Below are 18,510 nucleotides of genomic sequence, written 5' to 3'. Positions count from 1 at the left end.
GTCAATTCTTGAACTGGATTCAGGCACTACATGATAAACCCACTGCTAAAGTTTGTCATATGGGCAAATGCTCCTCTACCTTTCCGATTGAATGGGGGACCAGACAAGGGTGTCCCCTAGCCCCTTTATTATTCGCCCTTATAGTGGAACCATTTTTGATCGCACTACAAGGTAGGGATCAGATTTCCCCTTTTGTTAATGGAGCAGACTCACTCAAAATAACTGTATATGCGAACGATATAGCGATATACTCCACTGATGTCGAAGAAGCGTTAAAGGGTATTCTAAAAGAAGCTGGGGATTTCGGCTCAGTATCTGGATATAGATTAAATAGTACTATGACTCAAATTGTTATGAACTACAGACCATCAAATCTACTACAAGGGGTATGTGATCTGGCTACATACCTGGGGGTAAAGATTTCTTCAGATGTTAATTTAATATTGGCGTTAAACTATGAGCCTCTATTAAAGGAAACAGGCATATTATTCAAGAAATGGCATAAACTACCATTAAGTGTTATAGGCCGAATTAATTTAGTAAAAATGAAAATACTCCCTAAGTATCTATATCTTTTTCGCTCAATTCCTCTACGGATAAATAATTCTTATTTTAATAGATTGGACGGAATTATTAGCAGTTTCATCTGGGGGTATAAGAAAGCCCGCCGCGCTGTCTCACTCCTTAAACTTCCATTTATCCAAGGAGGACTAGGCCTACTGGATATAAAAGCGTACTATCTGGCTGCTTTCCTGACCCATTTCCAAAGCCTAATAATTCCAGATAAAAGTATGTATTTCCACAGATTTGTGCTAGGGGAGGATGTAAATATGTTCCTCTACAAAATAAACGACCCCAACTACTTTAAACGCGTTAAATTTAAGACTACACAAGATCTTGTTAACATTTGGCGTTCCATTTTGGTCAAATGCAAGACTTCTAACTTTCATCATAAAACCCCACTGTGGTTTAACCCGGGTTTACCTGAAATATTCCATGATCTATGGGCCCTTAGGTGGTCAGAAGCGGGTATTAAAAGCTTGGGAGATCTGTTTGATCACAACGGATTTTGCTCTTTTGAACAGCTGAAAACTTGTTATAACATATCGGAGGGAGCCCGTTTTAAATACTTTCAAATAAGAGACTATCTGGTACGGAAACTAGGACTATTGAAAATCCAGGATTCAGATTTATGGGACTGTATCTATAAAGAAAATGATAAAGCATGGATTAGTTTAGGCTATAAAATCTTTATCAGCCATAGAAATGATGACTCTGTCAAACTTGCAGAAAAATGTACTAGGAAACTGGGAACTGCTGTGGCTCCTAATCTAATTACTTCTTCACTAAACAGCCTCCACCGATCTATACACTCCTCCAATTTAAAACTACAATTATTCAAAATTATATGTCAACTATATTATACACCAGATAGGATTCTTAGATGGGCAAACAATAATAACTTTAATGAGCGCACAAAATGCCCAAAATGCATTACGAGTGCAGCAGACATTACTCACATGTTTTTCTCCTGTCCACAATTAGGTGAATATTGGAATGATGTGACTGAAGTTATGTCTACGAAATTAGCTTGCTCTATTGATCTGACACCTGTAGACGTGCTTGTTGGTTATTCCGGGGGGGGGATAAAACTAACATTGACTTACTTAATATCGTACTCGCATGTGCGAGATTAGTAATAGTAAGGGCTTGGATACAACACAACCCACGACAGTTATGGAATGGTGGAGCCTAGCTAAGGAAATTTATCATATGGAATCTGCTTTGGCTACAACACTGGGTATTCAGGCTAAGCTGAAAGTGGAAAGGATTTGGGGATTGATAATGTCATGATATTTCCCTTTTTTCTTTGTTTCTCTTTATATATTTTGTTATTGTTATGCCCTCTTCTTGGAGATACGTTTTACTTTGCGGAAAAATTGATTATGGTTGCTTTGCTTTCTCCTTTGATGGAATAAGTGAATTTATTATGTTTTTTCTGATTTAATGATTATGTACTTGTCCCATGAGATGCAAATAAAAATCTTTTTAAAAAAAAAAGGAAAGGAAAAACTCGAGCAAATTAAAACCAATAGATACCTGGGAGTGGTTTTTGATGATAATGGTAACTTTAAACCTCAAAATTGGATATCGCAAGGAAAGCGAACTCCCTAACAGGTGCATTTGGGATTATAAAAAAATTCACCAGTAATTTAACCTACCAACCTCTACTCAAAGTCATATCTGCAAAATTGTTACCTTCCCTAACCTACGTAGTGAGGCATTAAACGGAAAAGACGCAATAACAATAAACAAAGAAATCTCAAAAACTTTCCGATCCCTTTTTTCTTTACCTAAAAATGCTTCACAATCCCAAATTAGACTGGAATTTGGCTTGAACAACCAACTATACGCTCAAATGGGTAACATTATTAAAGTGTGGAACAGAGTAAAAAATGATAAGGAGAATTTAATCTCACAGCTTTTATGGAAAGAAATAGAGGGAAATAACAAATCATCTTTTTGGAAATATCTTGAGAAGGCTTTGGATGAATTTGGGCTAAAGGGGATTTAGATGACTACTATTCCTCAGGAATCTTTAAAAAAAATTGTGAATAAGACAACCGATCTCCTATCGTTGGTAAGTGACAAAGAGTCCCTGGTTAAAAGGAAGCATGCTTGGTTCATAATAAATGGTTACAAAAAAAAGAGTCCTCAACAATATTTGAATACAGCTTGGACTTGGAAATATAAAAATATATTCATGAAAGCACGTTTCGGAATATTACCCAGAGAATCTCATGCACTACCATGAAAAAAACTCGAAAATATATCATGTCGGTTGTGTAACACAGGAGAAGAAAACATTATACACCTATTGTGCCTATGCCCAGAATTTAAAAATGAAAGATTAACACTGTTAAAAAGGTTATTCAATGAAAGAGTAACAAGGCTTTTATTTTGACGCATGGCAGCTCAGCAGGAAGGCTTGCTGCACTGCCATGCGTGAAAATATTGTAAATGAGGCCCTGAGTTGTGATTTTCCATGAAAGATGACAGCTGTTAAGATGGAACATTAAGAAGGTGTGCATGCATTGCAGAAAAAAGGAAAGATGATTTCAATTGGGGAGGCCTTAACAGATAAAAATACATTCAACAAAAAAATACCTCCAAGTTTATCCTGTATTTTTGTATTGCTTCAGAGCTGTGTAAGTAATTTATCTGCTGGGTTGAAGGCGTACCTCAGGCTCTTTCTAGAGTTTTACGGCTACTTTTGCATGTAGCCAAGTCAGTTGAAACCCAAAGGTGTAAAGAATGTCTGATAAGGATGGTGTGATTTACCTCTCTGGAATTGCTGTGTGCATTGAACATACTGCCCTTGCATATCAATGGTCTCTGTGATATTAATTGTTGCACTGAATATTTCTGGTCTGTTACTGTATCTTCAGGGATTCTTCTATTGCAAGCCTGTGCAGAGGTACCTTGTATTAAAGAAATGTACATTTGCCTGCCAAGAGACAACTTGTCACATTATTATAGTATTGCAATTATTTATTTTTTCGAACTGATACCCCCATATGACTTTCAAACTTCTGTTCAATCTACAGCACATCAATCAGAGACAGCAAGTAAGAATGAGAATGATATGCGCACCTACTCACTGAAGAAAAAGCTAAGAATCCACAAAAATAAGACAAACCTCACCTGCGCTGAGTGTGGGAAGACATTTACTACGATGTTGTGTTTTCTAAAGCACCAAAAGTTGCATGCAGGAGGGAGTCCCTTTCACTGCACTGTCTGTAAGAAGAGCTTCCCTGGAAAGACACATCTTTTACTCCACCAAAGAACACACACTGTGACAAGGTCTTTTCAGTGTATGGAGTGTGAAAAGAGCTTTATTCGAAAGGGCGATCTTCTAAAGCACCAAAGAACACATACAGGAGAGAGACCCTTCCACTGCACTGAGTGTGAGAAGAGTTTTATTCAGAAGGGAGATCTTGTCAATCATGAAAGAAAACACACAGGGGCGCGGCCCTTTCACTGTACAGAGTGTGAGAAGACCTTTAATCAGAAGCAACATCTTGTAAATCACCAAAGAACACACACTGGAGAGAGACCCTATCACTGCACTGAGTGTGAGAAGAGCTTTACTCACCGGCAAAACCTACTGACTCATCTGAGGATCCACACAGGGGCAAAGCCTTTTCACTGCACTGAGTGTGAGAAGAGCTTTAATCGGAGGCAAAATCTTCTAAAGCATCAAAGAATCCACACAGGGATGAAACCATTCCACTGCACTGAGTGTGAGAAGACCTTTATTCAAAAGAGTGATCTTCTATATCACCAAAGAACACACACGGGAGTGAGGCCCTTTCATTGTACAGTATGTGAAAAAAGATTTACTCGAAAGATAAATCTTCTGACTCACCAACGAATCCACACAGGGGTGAGGCCCTTTCCGTGCTCTGAATGTGATAAGAGCTTTACTCGAAAGCAACATCTTGTGAAGCACCAAACAACTCATATAGGAGTGAGGCCCATTTACTGCACAGAGTGTGATATGAGCTTTATTCAAAAGAGGGATTTTATACATCACAATAGATCACACAAGGGAGAGACACTCTTTCGATGCAGTGAGTGCGATAATATCTTTACGCAAAAGAGAAGTCTTATGAAGCACCAGAAAATCCACTATAAAATTGAAACTATAATTTCATGAAATGTGAGATGTGCATTCCTTAAGTATTAAAAGTCACAAAATGTTATGAACAGAACAGAGGCCCTTTTACTACAGCGAGAACTGGGAAAGGCTTTGCTTAAAGTCTTCTAATGCATCAATCCACAGAGGAATGAGCCCTTTCACTGTACCGAGAGTGAGGAATATTTCTGTCAAAAGATAAAACTAGAAAACTAAAGAAAAAAATAGATTGAGGCCATATAAATGCCCTTGGTGTGAAGAGATTAAATAAAAAAATACAGTCTTCAAGTTCACAGAAAATAACTCTCATGAAGTAAGTCATTTTCAGTGCACAGAGAGGAAGAGACGCATTTGCCATGAATGTTAATAACCATTAAAGAATAAAAGTCCAACATATCTATATTATTCCTAAACAATCATTAGGGGCAAGTAGCACCCAAGGCAGTCTTGAAGAGAGAAGGTTTTAGCTGTATTTTAGAGCATCTCAGATCTTTTTCTGGTTTAATGTGTAAGGGAAGGTCATTTCATAGCCACGGATCAAACTTGAAGCAGCTTGCTCCTGCAAAATCATAGAAGACCAATTTATTTTATAGATGTCAAAATCCTGATTGACAGCATTACAAATACCCTACTCTGAACTTCTAGCAACAATCAGTAGCTGGTACGAGTTAGTCTACATAATAGAGATGTGCCCTTGTGGCAACTCCAGACTCCAACATAACCATGTGGTTCTGCATTGTCAGCCTGCAATGAAAAACTCGTAGTCTAATTGGCCCTTCCTGGTCCTCCTAAAAAAACGCATTGTGGCAGGGACGTGTGTATTCCCAATAATGTTTAATACACTGATTTATTTGGCAATCCATGGTAAATTGAGAGTTAAACCACAATCTAAATGCTTCGACTTCAGATGACAGTTCATTCAACACTAAAACAATATCTATACACTTGTAAGTTACATCCAGTTTGGTGCCAGGTGTCCTGAACCGGTCATCATTCTGTTAATATGTCTACACTTAGTGACATCAAATCCAGTGCTGTATGTTCTCATTACGGTCATTCAGTCTCTTTGTCCTGCTCAATATCACTACTGAATGGGAGCGGTGTTTGAATGTCCTCGATGTTTATATGAAAATACACTCCTCCACTTTCAGAAACTTGTGGAAGCGATCCATGTACTCCTAGAAAACAGGTGACGGAGAACCATGAGTTGCCCTGCCTTTCTTAGGTCACTGCACTTACCTGCACATCTGCCCTCCTCTTTTTGCATACTTCATAGACAATTCTGCAGCCTTTGATGGAGGGAATCGAAACAAGGTCTGGTCGAAGGTTGCAAACTGGGGCATTTTAAGCACCTTACTTAGGGCAATCATCTTTCTCCCCGTTCTGACACATGACTAGTAAAAAGAAATACGGATACAAACTAAATACAAACCAGTCGAAGCTTAAAACATGGGTGTATTTTAGTCCTAGGTTATGCCCTTATAAAGGCAAATACATTTCCACCAAGGATCGGACCAGACAGGTTGCCGATTAAACAATATGCATATGCTTTGGTAATTTTAGAACACAGCAAAATTGTTCTGCAGCATGCACTGGAAGAATTAAACATCTACAATTTGAGTCACAAGCATGTGACAAATGTTGAGAAGCATAAGAACAAATCCAAGCAGTCCTGGAGGCTAGGCCATTCAAAAATTGCACACACTCAAATATAAGTATTTGTGTGTATGGTTCACGGAAGCAGTAAACCCAATGTGCATTTAAAACACATTATAAGACAAGCCACAGCAGTAATATTTGCATTGTGCAAATTAAACCATCTCCTACATAGACCATCAGCAGCAAACTACTCGAGCAAACCTTTTACTGACTTACCTATACCAAACAAGCTTATCCAGAAAAACTTTCTCCTGTCTTCGAGAAACAGCAGTGTATCGCATGCAGAGTATTTTCAACCTGCCACAACATACTCGTAGATCTCTGTTGTGCCTTGAGTTTAGCCTGACTGGGCAAGAACTAGAATGTAAGACCTCATTTATTACAGATTATCACTCAATCAACCTCATACAAGCTCTTTAAAGAAGGTCTGTAGGAGATCTTTAGTAAGACGGTCAGTTCTTGGTCTTCATATTTAACAACCGCAGCCAAGGATTTAAACGTTGGAAGTTTAACGTCTACTCCTGCTACGCGCCTGGCTATGAAATCCATCTTGAAAAAACTGGTGCAGGTCTTCTTGATGAAGGCGGACTTACAGAATGTACAATCAGCCCCTTATGCAAACTTGATTGCTCTATCATATGAAGGAATGAAGATGCAGCCTTCTCTAAAGGCGGCTGTAAGCAGGAAGTGCAGAAATCTAATCCTCCGAACAAGACTAAAGGTTCTTCCTATCAACAAGTTAAGAGCCAACTGGAAACTCCAGTCTGGCACAGAGATGGGCAGGTACTGTGAATACAGGAGGGAATCCATGTTACATCTGTTGTGTTGCCGTCCAGAATTTTTATTAGCACATCGCACTTTACTAAAACCAAGGTTTTTAAAACAAGGAATTTCAAGATGCAAAGAAGCCTTGAACTATTGTCTATGAACTACTAATCCACTGTACTTAGCTCTATTCGTCAAAAATGTAAATATAATTTCAAGTTTCAGTAAATCACAGAGAGATTTGATGCATAATAAGAACTTGGTTTTAAAATAACGAATAATGGCTGCTGCTAATGACATCCACCCGTTTTACATTTTTAACCCATACTTCTGCTTAGATTATTTAATTACATGTAGATAACTTTTGAAATGTTTTAGTTCTGTTTATCAATTGTACCATTTTTAAGTAACTGAAACAATAAAGTATAGCATCGTGTTACATCACCAGAACCATGAGGCAGACCGCTTGTAAACTCTTTCTCCACATCCATAAATCCATTTCACTACAGCTAGGAGATACTCTAGGCTAAGTAGACCCCAGTTGAGCTCCATAAGAATTATAAAAAGCTCTTTAGTGCAGTTCCCCATGTCCACTATACAAATGGAGCATTTGTGTTTTTTGAAATAATTCAGTAACATGCCTACATTCTTACTGTGCCTCATATCCACAAATTACTTTGTGGTTTAAGATTTGCCACTTTTCTATAGTCCCTCTTTAGCTTAACTTTAAGACTTCAGAGCTCATATTAATATCATCCCTCCAATTGTTTAGCTTTCTACTTAACTAGAAGCATGCTTTAAATTGAGCAGGTTCAAAGCCAGGGAGTTGAGCTACAACTTAGCTAAGCCCGCTGACAAGTTCTGATGTTAAGTGCTGTCTAAATGTCTAAGAATGGTGTAACAACTGGCATTTGAGTTTTCTGGTGTCATATGTATGAACTCTTCTGCACTAAGGCTTGCATTTTGGCATGGTGCCCTAAGGGTCAGTGAGACTCATTATACAGATGTTTGCTAACCACAGCGCCTAAGTCAAGAGATCCTGTTAGTCTTCTGAATATATAGGCTTTTAAAATAATTAGACCACATCTCAATAGTTCTTTCTTAACTGACAGTTTCATGTAGGAAGCAAAATACGCGGCTATTCAAAGGTGTATTTTGGAAAACAGATAGTGGTTTTGGGTGCTTCCCACGCATCTGTCACAGCCGATGCGGTTGCCACGCCTTTTCCTACCTTGCCGCCAAGCACCTGAAGACCTGGCTTTTCAACCACCACCTCCCTCCAACCGAGGATCACTCAAACCACACAGCGCCTTGAGACACCACGGGGTGACAATCCACGCTATATAAGTCCCAATGATTGATTGATTGAATAATTACAAAAATTCCACTATCCCTCCTCATACGTTTGAAATTATCATAGGACATCCTCCAGGTTTCTATGTAGAGTATTTTCAACCTGCCACAACATACTCGTAGATCTCTGTTGTGCCTTGAGTTTAGCCTGACTGGGCAAGAACTAGAATGTAAGACCTCATTTATTACAGATTATCACTCAATCAACCTCATACAAGCTCTTTAAAGAAGGTCTGTAGGAGATCTTTAGTAAGACGGTCAGTTCTTGGTCTTCATATTTACCAACCGCAGCCAAGGATTTAAACGTTGGAAGTTTAACGTCTACTCCTGCTACGTGTCTGGCTATGAAATCCATCTTGAAAAAACTGGTGCAGGTCTTCTTGATGAAGGCGGACTTACAGAATGTACAATCAGCCCCTTGTGCAAACTTGATTGCTCTATCATATGAAGGAATGAAGATGCAGCCTTCTCTAAAGGCGGCTGTAAGCAGAAAGTGCAGAAATCTAATCCTCCGAACAAGACTAAAGGTTCTTCCTATCAACAAGTTAAGAGCCAACTGGAAACTCCAGTCTGGCACAGAGATGGGCAGGTACTGTGAATACAGGAGGGAATCCATGTTACATCTGTTGTGTTGCCGTCCAGAATTTTTATTAGCACATCGCACTTTACTAAAACCAAGGTTTTTAAAACAAGTAATCTCAATATGTAAAGAAGCCTTGAACTATTGTTTATGAACTACTACTCCAATGGACTTAGCTCTATTCGTCAAAAATGTAAATATAATTTCAAGTTTCATTAAATCACAGAGAGATTTGATGCATAATAAGAACTTGGTTCTCAAATAACGGATAATGGCTGCTGCTAATGACATCCACCTGTTTTACATTTTTAACCCATACTTCTGCTTAGATTATTTAAATACATGTAGATAACTTTTGAAATGTTTTAGTTCTGTGTTTATCAATTGTACCAATTTTAACTAGCTGAAACAATGAAGTATTGCATTGTGTTACATCACCAGAACCATGAGGCAGACCGCATGTAAACTCTTTCTCCACATCCATAAATCCATTTCACTACAGCTAGGAGATACTCTAGGCTAAGTAGACCCCAGTTGAGCTCCATCAGAATTATAAAAAGCTCTTTAGTGCCGTTCCCCATGTCCACTATACAAATGGAGCATTTGTTTTATTTATATAATTCAGTAACATGCCTACATTCTTACTGTGCCTCATATCCACAAATTACGTTGTGGTTTAAGATTTGCCACTTTTCTATGGTCCCTCTTTAGCTTAACTTTAAGACTTCGGAGCTCATATTAATATCATCCCTCCAATTGTTTAGCTTTCTACTTAACTAGAAGCATGCTTTAAATTGAGCAGGTTCAAAGCCAGGGAGTTGAGCTACAACTTAGCTTAGCCCTCCGACAAGTTCTGATGTTAAGTGCTGTCTAAATGTCTAAGAATGGCGTAACAACTGGCATTTGAGTTTTCTGGTGTCATATGTATGAACTCTTCTGCACTAAGGCTTGCATTTTGGCATGGTGCCCTAAGGGTCAGTGAGACTCATTATACAGATGTTTGCTGACCACAGCACTCTGATTTCCTTAATACATAGATTACTCGATACTGACACACAGTCCACAGTATATCTCTTGTCTATTGTAGGACAACTGATTCATTGCCTAGAGCTCCGAGCACTCAAGTGACTACCTAGATATTGAAATCTTCTGTGGGTAGAACATTAACATTATTGTGGAAGAGGTGTGGCCCGGGCGGCCAGGGTGCCTGACTCAGGAACACGGGCTCACGGTTCGATCCCGGTGCTGGTGGCAGGTTAGCCCAGCACCATGTGACTCTGGGCAATAGCTTCCAGACGGCCCCCAGTGCCTTGACACCCTCGGGTAATTGTTAGCGCTTTGCAAATACTGGATTTCATTTTCATTTCATTATTATACCTTAGGCATTGAAAAGAATCAACCACTCATGTTTTTTGGTTTAGAATACAATTGTAAGCACTCTCTTCTGGGTGCAATAATCAACCAGTCCTTTTTAAAATACTTTATTAATTTATTCAAACTAAATACAATATACATCCTCAGTATTACATTTAGTCAGCAAATTTCTGCACAGCATCTGCACCACATAGTCATCTGCTGGGATACAAAAACTCACCAAGAGCCTGGGGTGCCTCTCCCTTCGATATGAAACACATTTCATTTTTTTTTTTGGCCCATCCATATATCCCCCTGTACAACCGGGCTGCTGTTCCTGATAGCCTCTGCTCCCAAGTCAAGCCATGATGCCTTCCACAGTGTTCCCACACTTTCTCGAATTTCGTCCGGTAAAAACTCCTTTCATAGACTACTCGTTCAGCTCCGATGTGCATATTCATGCTTGTTAAACACAGTTGTTTGGAGGGGGCATGCTGCCCCCGTCCCCACATTCCGATGATATATCTTTTGACCACTATGAAGCCGAATCCACAAAACAGTAATTTGACTTGTGGTATGTTTACTTCACATGGTATTCCCAGCAAATCCATTTCCCATGTTATATCCAGTTCCCAAGTGATACGAGATTGGCTAATCTGTGGGCATTCCTAGTTTGTATTTAGGAATGTACCTTCAGCCGAGCTGCCTTTTAATACATGTAGGATTCTGGTCCCTGACAATTTTGTGGAGTCGTCTTCTATTTTAATATGTCCTATGTAGGACTTTTAACTGGATAAATTTCACTCTAGATTTTATCACTGCTTCTCTGGGGTGCATCAAGGCCTCCTCCTAGTCCATGTCGTCCATTGGCCCTGTGTCCCTTTGCCAGGTTCCCTTAAGTGTTAATGGAGTATCCCATTTGTTATCGCTTTCAGGGTAACTGAGGCTACCTTGAGGGGGGATATCATCTGCTATCTGGTATTTCCCCCAGTCAACTGTTTCTACCTTCAGAGCATGGTTTAGATGAAGGTATGTACACCTTTCGGAAGGCCTGAGTTCATACTCTTCTTACAGCTTTGCAAATGTTTTAGCCCCTCTTCATCTATCATATCACTGATTGTAGAAATGCCTAGTATGCCCTACTTTTTTAAAGCCATTCAGTTGCCACACCTCCTTTAATGTATTTCCCCTGTCATAGTAGAGTTTCTTTGGTGACTCTCTCTGCCAGCCTAAGCATTTAGTGACTTTGCCCCATGAGTCATGGGTTGCCTTGGTGGGCTCCAAGAGCCTTTGTCTATTAGCCCCACTATATGTGTAATGGCTATCAGTGTGTAGTTCCATTTTTGGATTTCTTCAGCCTCGTAGCTGGGTCATCTTTAGGGGCAAAGCCCCACTCATTTAAAATCTGAAGTAGAGAGGCCCACCAATACGCCATGACGTATGGCAGTCCAGTGCCTCCATCATATATTGATCTGTGCAGGGGATGTAGTGCCATCCCGTAAAAGCATCTACTATGTCCTGTTAATACCCTTGAAATGTGAATCTGGGATATTCAAAGATAGATAGGTACATTTAATTGTTTCAAGTTATTAAAAACCATCACACTATAAAAAGACACAGTAAAATAGTAATACATCATAATCATTCAGAAGAAAAGAAGAAAAAAAGAATGCCAGGGGCCTGTCCTGTAGCTCTGATAGAGATCAGCTTCCATAAAGTGCAAAGAGCAATAGTTATCGCCTGAAAAAAGGATCCTAAAAAGGGTTTAAGTCAACCTCCCGTTAAAAATCTTTCTAACACTGATGCTCAGGAGTTTGTTGGTACCAAGGTCAATAATGTTTGAGTTTCTATAAGGAATTTCACACAACGGTTTCATATGGATCAAGAATGCAAAGATAGCTGTGTTGCAGTGCCTTATGCCAAGATTACGAAACAGTGGTTCCAGCCAAAAACATCTTAAGATTTTTTTTAATTCGGCAAACACATATTATGTGGGCTAAGCTTTCCTTCTTAAAATTACATAAACAGCATTGCTGCTCAAGTCAAGAGATGCTGTAAGTCTTCTGAATCTATAGGCTTTTAAAATAATTAGACCACATCTCAATAGTTCTTTCTTAACTGACAGTTTCATGTAGGAAGCTAAATGCGCGGCTATTCAAAGGTGTATTTTGGAAAACAGATAGTGGTTTTGGGTGCTTCCCACGCATCTGTCACAGCCGATGCGGTTGCCGCGCCTTTTCCTACCTTGCCGCCAAATTCTGGAAAGACTTATCCCACCACCTGTGCAGGTCTCCCTCTCTGAGGGAGTTCGGGAAGCACCTGAAGACCTGGCTTTTCAACCACCACCTCCCTCCAATCGAGACACCACGGGGTGACAATCCACGCTATATAAGTCCCAATGAATGATTGATTGAATAATTACAAAAATTCCACTATCTCTCCACATACGTTTGAAATTATCATAGGACATCTTCCAGGTTTCTATGTAGGAAATGCACCTTATTTTGTGTTATTTTGGGTAAAAGTGGGAATTTTTGTCTGGTGCCCCATTCTAGTTTGAACGTATTGTATAGTACATGAATAAGGGGAATCCTACTGACAGTGTTTGAGAGAAGTGTTACCCACAGTAGTGTGGGAGCACTTAGTGTTTTTTAAAGTACCCCATACAAACCAAAAGGCCCCTTGGTGTCATGCTTCATCATAGGGGTCTTCACACCCCTCTAACGGGATGCGGCGTGCTACGACCTACGACTACGCGGGAGCACTTATAGTAATGACTATGTGTGGTGCGTGTGGTGCAAGTGATAGGGATACTTATGTGAGTGGTGGGATTTAGTGAAGAGTTAAAAGATACCTGGCTCGTGGGTGTAATGGAAAAAACGTTATTCACAACCCCGGGTTGGTACTACTAAAAAGAATTGAAGTGCGAGGTTTGATCTGTCGTGTTAATGGACAGTACCTCGTGTGTGCGTCGACATGTTTCAGAGCATGTGCTCCTTCTTCAGGACGGGGGCACAACTTCCCCACCTTACTCACGTTTCACTAGTTTGTAACTTAAAAGTTTTTATGTAAGAAACAAAAAAGTGAGATTTTATTTTATATGTGTATAAAAATATATAGGCTATAATGTGCCTACAGCGGTTTTGCTCAAGTTCAATGCAATGCGTATGACCTGAGAAAGGAAAAAGAAAAAGAAGATGGTCACCCTGGTCATGGGTAGCTCAGACAGGTGCAGTCACCTGGAACAGACCATTTGCTCAATTGGCCCTGTAAAAGAAAAACTGACAAGACATACAACATAGAAAACACACACTCTCTCTCTCAAAGGAATATAAAGGAAGTATTGGTCATACTTAATAGGTATAGCTTGCTTGCTTCATGAGCACTCTAGAACGTCTGGGGGGTGATTGCTATTTGTGCAATCTAAGTAGAGAAACAATCTGGGTTTTAAAATCATTTTTTACTTACTTAGTCATATGGAATGCTTGTGTTGCAAACTCTATACTCACAAACTCGGGATGAGTTGTCCTTCATCTTACCCCACACGCTGCTCCGCCAGAATGAATTAGAGAGTCAGCCGTGTGTAGTATTTATACCCGTTTTTTAAAATTAGTGGTTCGACCTCATTACCCTAGGCGGATGAGATTGTGTGCCCAAATAAGGGTTATCCGCCCTTAATTAGTAAATTGTCGGGATAATTATAGGTCCTTTTTAGGCATGTCCGGTAAAACATGATCTCTTGTCTGCCCCATGGTTCATTCCCGGGTTAGTGCTCAAGTGCCGGTAGTCTTTGCTTAATCGTGCATGCTTAGTTCTCGTTAACGGTATTGCGCATGCACGAGGGATAGACGCTTTCCCAAGCGCATGCGTGCTGCATGTTTTTGAGGCTTTGACAAGTGTATTCGAGCTGCACGCTTTTTACACATAAACCTTTACAAGCTTGCTGTTCATATAATAGCCGAGGGGGATGTTTTGAATGTACAAAGACAAGTTTGTACCAAACATGTATGTTTCAGCAGAACCACTAAAGTATGAATAAAAAGAGAATGTCAATAAGTTACTGCATAAAATGTCCATCACCAGTTCCAGGGGAGTAATGATAACTTATATTTAGCAGATTCTATGGCACGTGCTTATGTCATCATTAGTCTAGTATTGGTAAAACTGCACATGAATGGAAGTAGAGGTAATCTAAAGGTGGTGAGAATAGCTGCTAATGAGACAGTTGTCCCCAAGGGACGTCATCATTTAGTCCCAGGATGTGGGTGCCCAGACGGAACACCCCCCTTTGTTCTTTTTGGAATAAGCCTACTTCTGATGGCAGTTGTTCAATAATTGTCCATCTTAGGTCATTTACACAGTGTTGTGTTTCGAGGTAGTGTGTTGCCATCTTAGTCATACTTTTTTTGCAACGCACATTGCTCTTATGCTCGTTTATACGTGTTTTCACAGCTCTCGTGGTCATCCCCACGTATTCCAAACCACTGGGGCATGTGATCAAATAGACGACGTTCTTGGTGTTACAATTTGTCAAATGTCGCAGTTCCCAAGTGGTGCCATTTCTGAATGTCAATACAGTGCTCTTTTGGGTTAGGTGGCAGCTACTGCAGTTTCCACATGGGAAATGACCGCTGCGCTGTCTGTTCCCAGGGTGGGACTCACCGCTCACCCAGCCGTCCTCAGACCAAGTCCGGCCCTTGCCTCGGGCCCCGCACCACCTCAGGGCCGGCCGCCTGCAGGCCGCAGCGCTCCGTGGCCGGAATGCCCCACCAGGCTATGTCGCTGCCCCGATCACCCTGTCCAGTCGCTCCTTGCCACCTCCTCCAGATGGCTGCGGGGCAAGGCCGCGCCCGTGCACTGGTTCGCACCTCAAGGCCAGCTGCCGCCCGGCAACAGCACTCTACTCCAGGAGGGCCTCACCAGACGGCGCCGGTCTCTGCCAGTCCGCAGCACAGCCGTCCTGCAATCCACTGCTCCCGGCAGGTGCCCCAACGCTCAGGCAGCCTCCAGCACTCCCGGGATCGCGGTTCAGTGCCCCAGCTCTGCTAAAGAACGCTCATGTAGGCAGCAGGGCACCGGAGCACGACGAAGGCACGTCTCACCACATCGCTGCCTAAGCCACCTTTTTTGGGGGGAGTATCACAGCACTACCATGGTACCCACAACACAATCTTTAACTCCATGCTACTGCGGAACCATGGAAGCTTTCTCGATGAAGCTTGCACAATACTGCGGTACCCTAGGGGTGAAGCTTGAGTGGCTGCTCCCCCGAAAAGGCCACGGTAACTCACGGGAGTGCCATTCTGGATCCTTTTTCAGACCCTGTCTCCTAGAGTCCTGTAATGGCAACCACAAAATTTCCTCCACAGTTATGCCCAGGCAACCAGAGTGCTTGGTGTCGTGGGATGGGATCGGTATTGAGGTATCGAAATGGCTGACAGGAGACAAATCCGTGTCAGCCAATCAGAAGACCCTATTTATAAAATTTTCAGGACTGCTGAACTCCTGTGGAAATACTGCATTCAAGTGGGAATGAACCACCCAGATACCTAACTTTCTAACCTCTTCAAGCCTAACCAAAGCACCTCTTTAAACACTAATTCCTCAAGAACTGAGCAGATTGACACTAATCACAAAAAGCACGCTTTCTAAGTAAAGTTCTAACTTTCTGCCAAATCTGATGTAATTCTGTTCACAAGATTTCAGGATATTGGTTATTCTCCTGTCTAGGTGTGACGTGCTCTGCGGAAAACCCTTCTTGAGAACCCCTGACCCTACAACACATGGTGGAAGGGAGCTGTGCTGTCCCCAGCAAGTGGCATCCAAATGTTAAGATAGGAAGCGCGTTGTGGTGATAGTGAGGAAACCCAGGTTCCAGTGCGGGCCTAAGGCAGAAGGATACACATCAGTCTAAGGCATTATTGAAGAAGCGGCAGTGAAGACATCAGTGTGCTAACCAGAAGAGAAGAGAGTTCTCTTTGATTCAATTTACCACGCTGCTGAGGAAGTAGTGGTGGAGAATGTCCCTACTGCAAGCTCCATGTGAGACAACAAGGACCCCCTGATACAGATCAACTTCCTGGGTCAGGGCAAATAGCATGTGTGAGTAAAATACCCAGGCAAATTTACAAAAACATGATATCTGATAAAATCGATACATAATTAAACACAGAAGATAAAAAAGTTTTTTGTAGCATTATAGCATATACATAACTTCAATCATTCAAATAGTTCATAAATTTAAAAACTGTTGAATGGTTTCCTGTCTCCTGTCTACGCGTTTCGACACTTATACGTGCCTTCCTCAGGACTGTACCATCGTGCTGAAAAAGATATTTATAAAAAAGATATTTTTTACAATTATATTACTGTGTAAAAACAGCTAGTGTTCTGGCTTTAATGACATGTGCTAGATACTGGTTATCAACATAGATTGATAATACCGCTTCTAAACATATTAGTGTCTATCTTGTATATAGTTGCCATGGACTACACAAATTCGAAATGTAGCCATATTTTTCATTTACACATTGATAACAATTCTTTAGTTGCGACTTAGTTGGATAATAGCATAATATTCATCTCATTTTGTGGTTATGGTATATATATAGATTACCTAACTATGAAAGAATAGAAAGAAATAAAAAGAAGAAAAGAATTCCATAACCAAGGTAAACAACCAGGTTGATGAAAAAGACAAACAAAAAGGATGCAAATGTAGTGAAGTTGGGTGTTTGGCTCACAGAAGGCTGTTCAATAAAAAACAATAAATATTATGGCTCTCTTTGATTGCTGTATTATGATATTATCCTAATATCAATTACACCACATGAAAAATGAATTTCTATGTAGTGTAATGATAGACCTTGTCATATCTAGGTTCATTTTTAGCATACTATCAGGGTGTAAGGAGTCTTTTTTTACATTTGTTAAGGTTCTAATATGGACCTATTATACTAATCATTTATGTCTAAACGCATCAGATAAGCTTACCTATTTCAAAAAACAGGATAGATATCAAGGGTCAAAACAAAATAAATGCCAAGATGCCGTGGAGATTAGTATAAATATCAATGAAGACCAAATCTGCAATATGAGAACATTATTAGCTAATTACATGCTACGGCTAAATAGTTGTAATAAGTAGACAATTTGATTGAGTATGCTTACCCGACTTTTAAGGAAGCTCAGATTGACTTGGTTTTCAAACTCTGTATGTAGATTAAATGGTCACCTAGACTTGCTAACATCCAGTGGGCTACTTCATTAGCGGTACGGGAGTGTTATAATCAGGCCAAAATATTTAGATCACTGTAGGTAGATAAGGTGAACCCAATTATTAAACAAGCAGTATTGTTATAATTTTATTTTATTAGGGCAGGCATTACTTACTTTTAGTTTCTAACATAAACTTAGACTTACTGCAGTTGATTACCCTATTCGTATTTGTCCAATCATGTTGGTTGGTTTTACATTTCCTTTCATTACTAGAGGCACAAAGGGAATACCTGCTGCTTCAAAATTAACTGATCATGTAACCACTCTATTTAACACGACACGTGTTGTATAAAACTAACACTGATTTAGCTTTTATATTCCAGTTTTTATTTATGTAGAACCGCTGGTAATGTTGCAGTAGGTAAGGTTTAGTTTTATACTGCATGCGTTTTATTTTGTGTTATCTAAAACATAGGTTGCAATAAATCACATTGATTACCTATTTACTATTTGCATATATATGCCCTTAAGCAAACCACGTCATATCCTTACCGCGTTTAAAAAGAATATCCTTTGTTTTCATTGTTTTTGGGTGCCATCTAGGTATGTATCCGATAAAAATTATAGATAAATGTGGTCATACATCTATGGAAAAAGAGAATTCATTCACCGGTCACATTGTATATTCGTGGTATATTACGGTTTTACTTGGTGTGTTTTAACTATTCAAAGTGACTCTATTATTTACCTATTTCGTCTTTCGGGATGGACGACCTGCTGCGATAAATGCCAATTGTCATTCCCAGCGTTTGTACGGCGTATGTGGTCTGAAACGACAAAGCGAACGCAGCTGACGTTATATCATGGCCAGCATATTTAAACT

General features: G+C 40.2%; 1 protein-coding gene and 1 pseudogene across 1 annotated transcript; one reads left to right on the top strand and one right to left on the bottom strand.

Moving 5' to 3' along the window:
- LOC147700321 (uncharacterized) overlaps positions 1-18,510 on the bottom strand; it is a 133,330-nt pseudogene that overhangs the window by 107,154 nt on the left and 7,666 nt on the right.
- On the top strand, positions 3,617-5,819 carry LOC147700322 (uncharacterized). Its single transcript, XM_086935700.1, has one exon. It carries the CDS (start codon positions 3,647-3,649, stop codon positions 4,718-4,720), a length of 1,074 nt encoding a protein of 357 aa, XP_086791826.1. The 5' UTR covers positions 3,617-3,646; the 3' UTR covers positions 4,721-5,819.

Source organism: Lissotriton vulgaris, chromosome 8 (genome assembly GCF_964263255.1).
Source record: "Lissotriton vulgaris chromosome 8, aLisVul1.2, whole genome shotgun sequence".
In the NCBI taxonomy this organism is placed as follows: domain Eukaryota; kingdom Metazoa; phylum Chordata; class Amphibia; order Caudata; family Salamandridae; genus Lissotriton; species Lissotriton vulgaris.
The sequence above is the reverse complement of the archived record's forward strand: the minus strand, read 5'-3'. Positions and strand labels throughout refer to the sequence as shown.

Bases quoted from the DNA above. Each gene is read 5' to 3' on its own strand.
- LOC147700322 (XM_086935700.1), top strand. From the start codon at position 3,647: ATGCGCACCTACTCACTGAAGAAAAAGCTAAGAATCCACAAAAATAAG.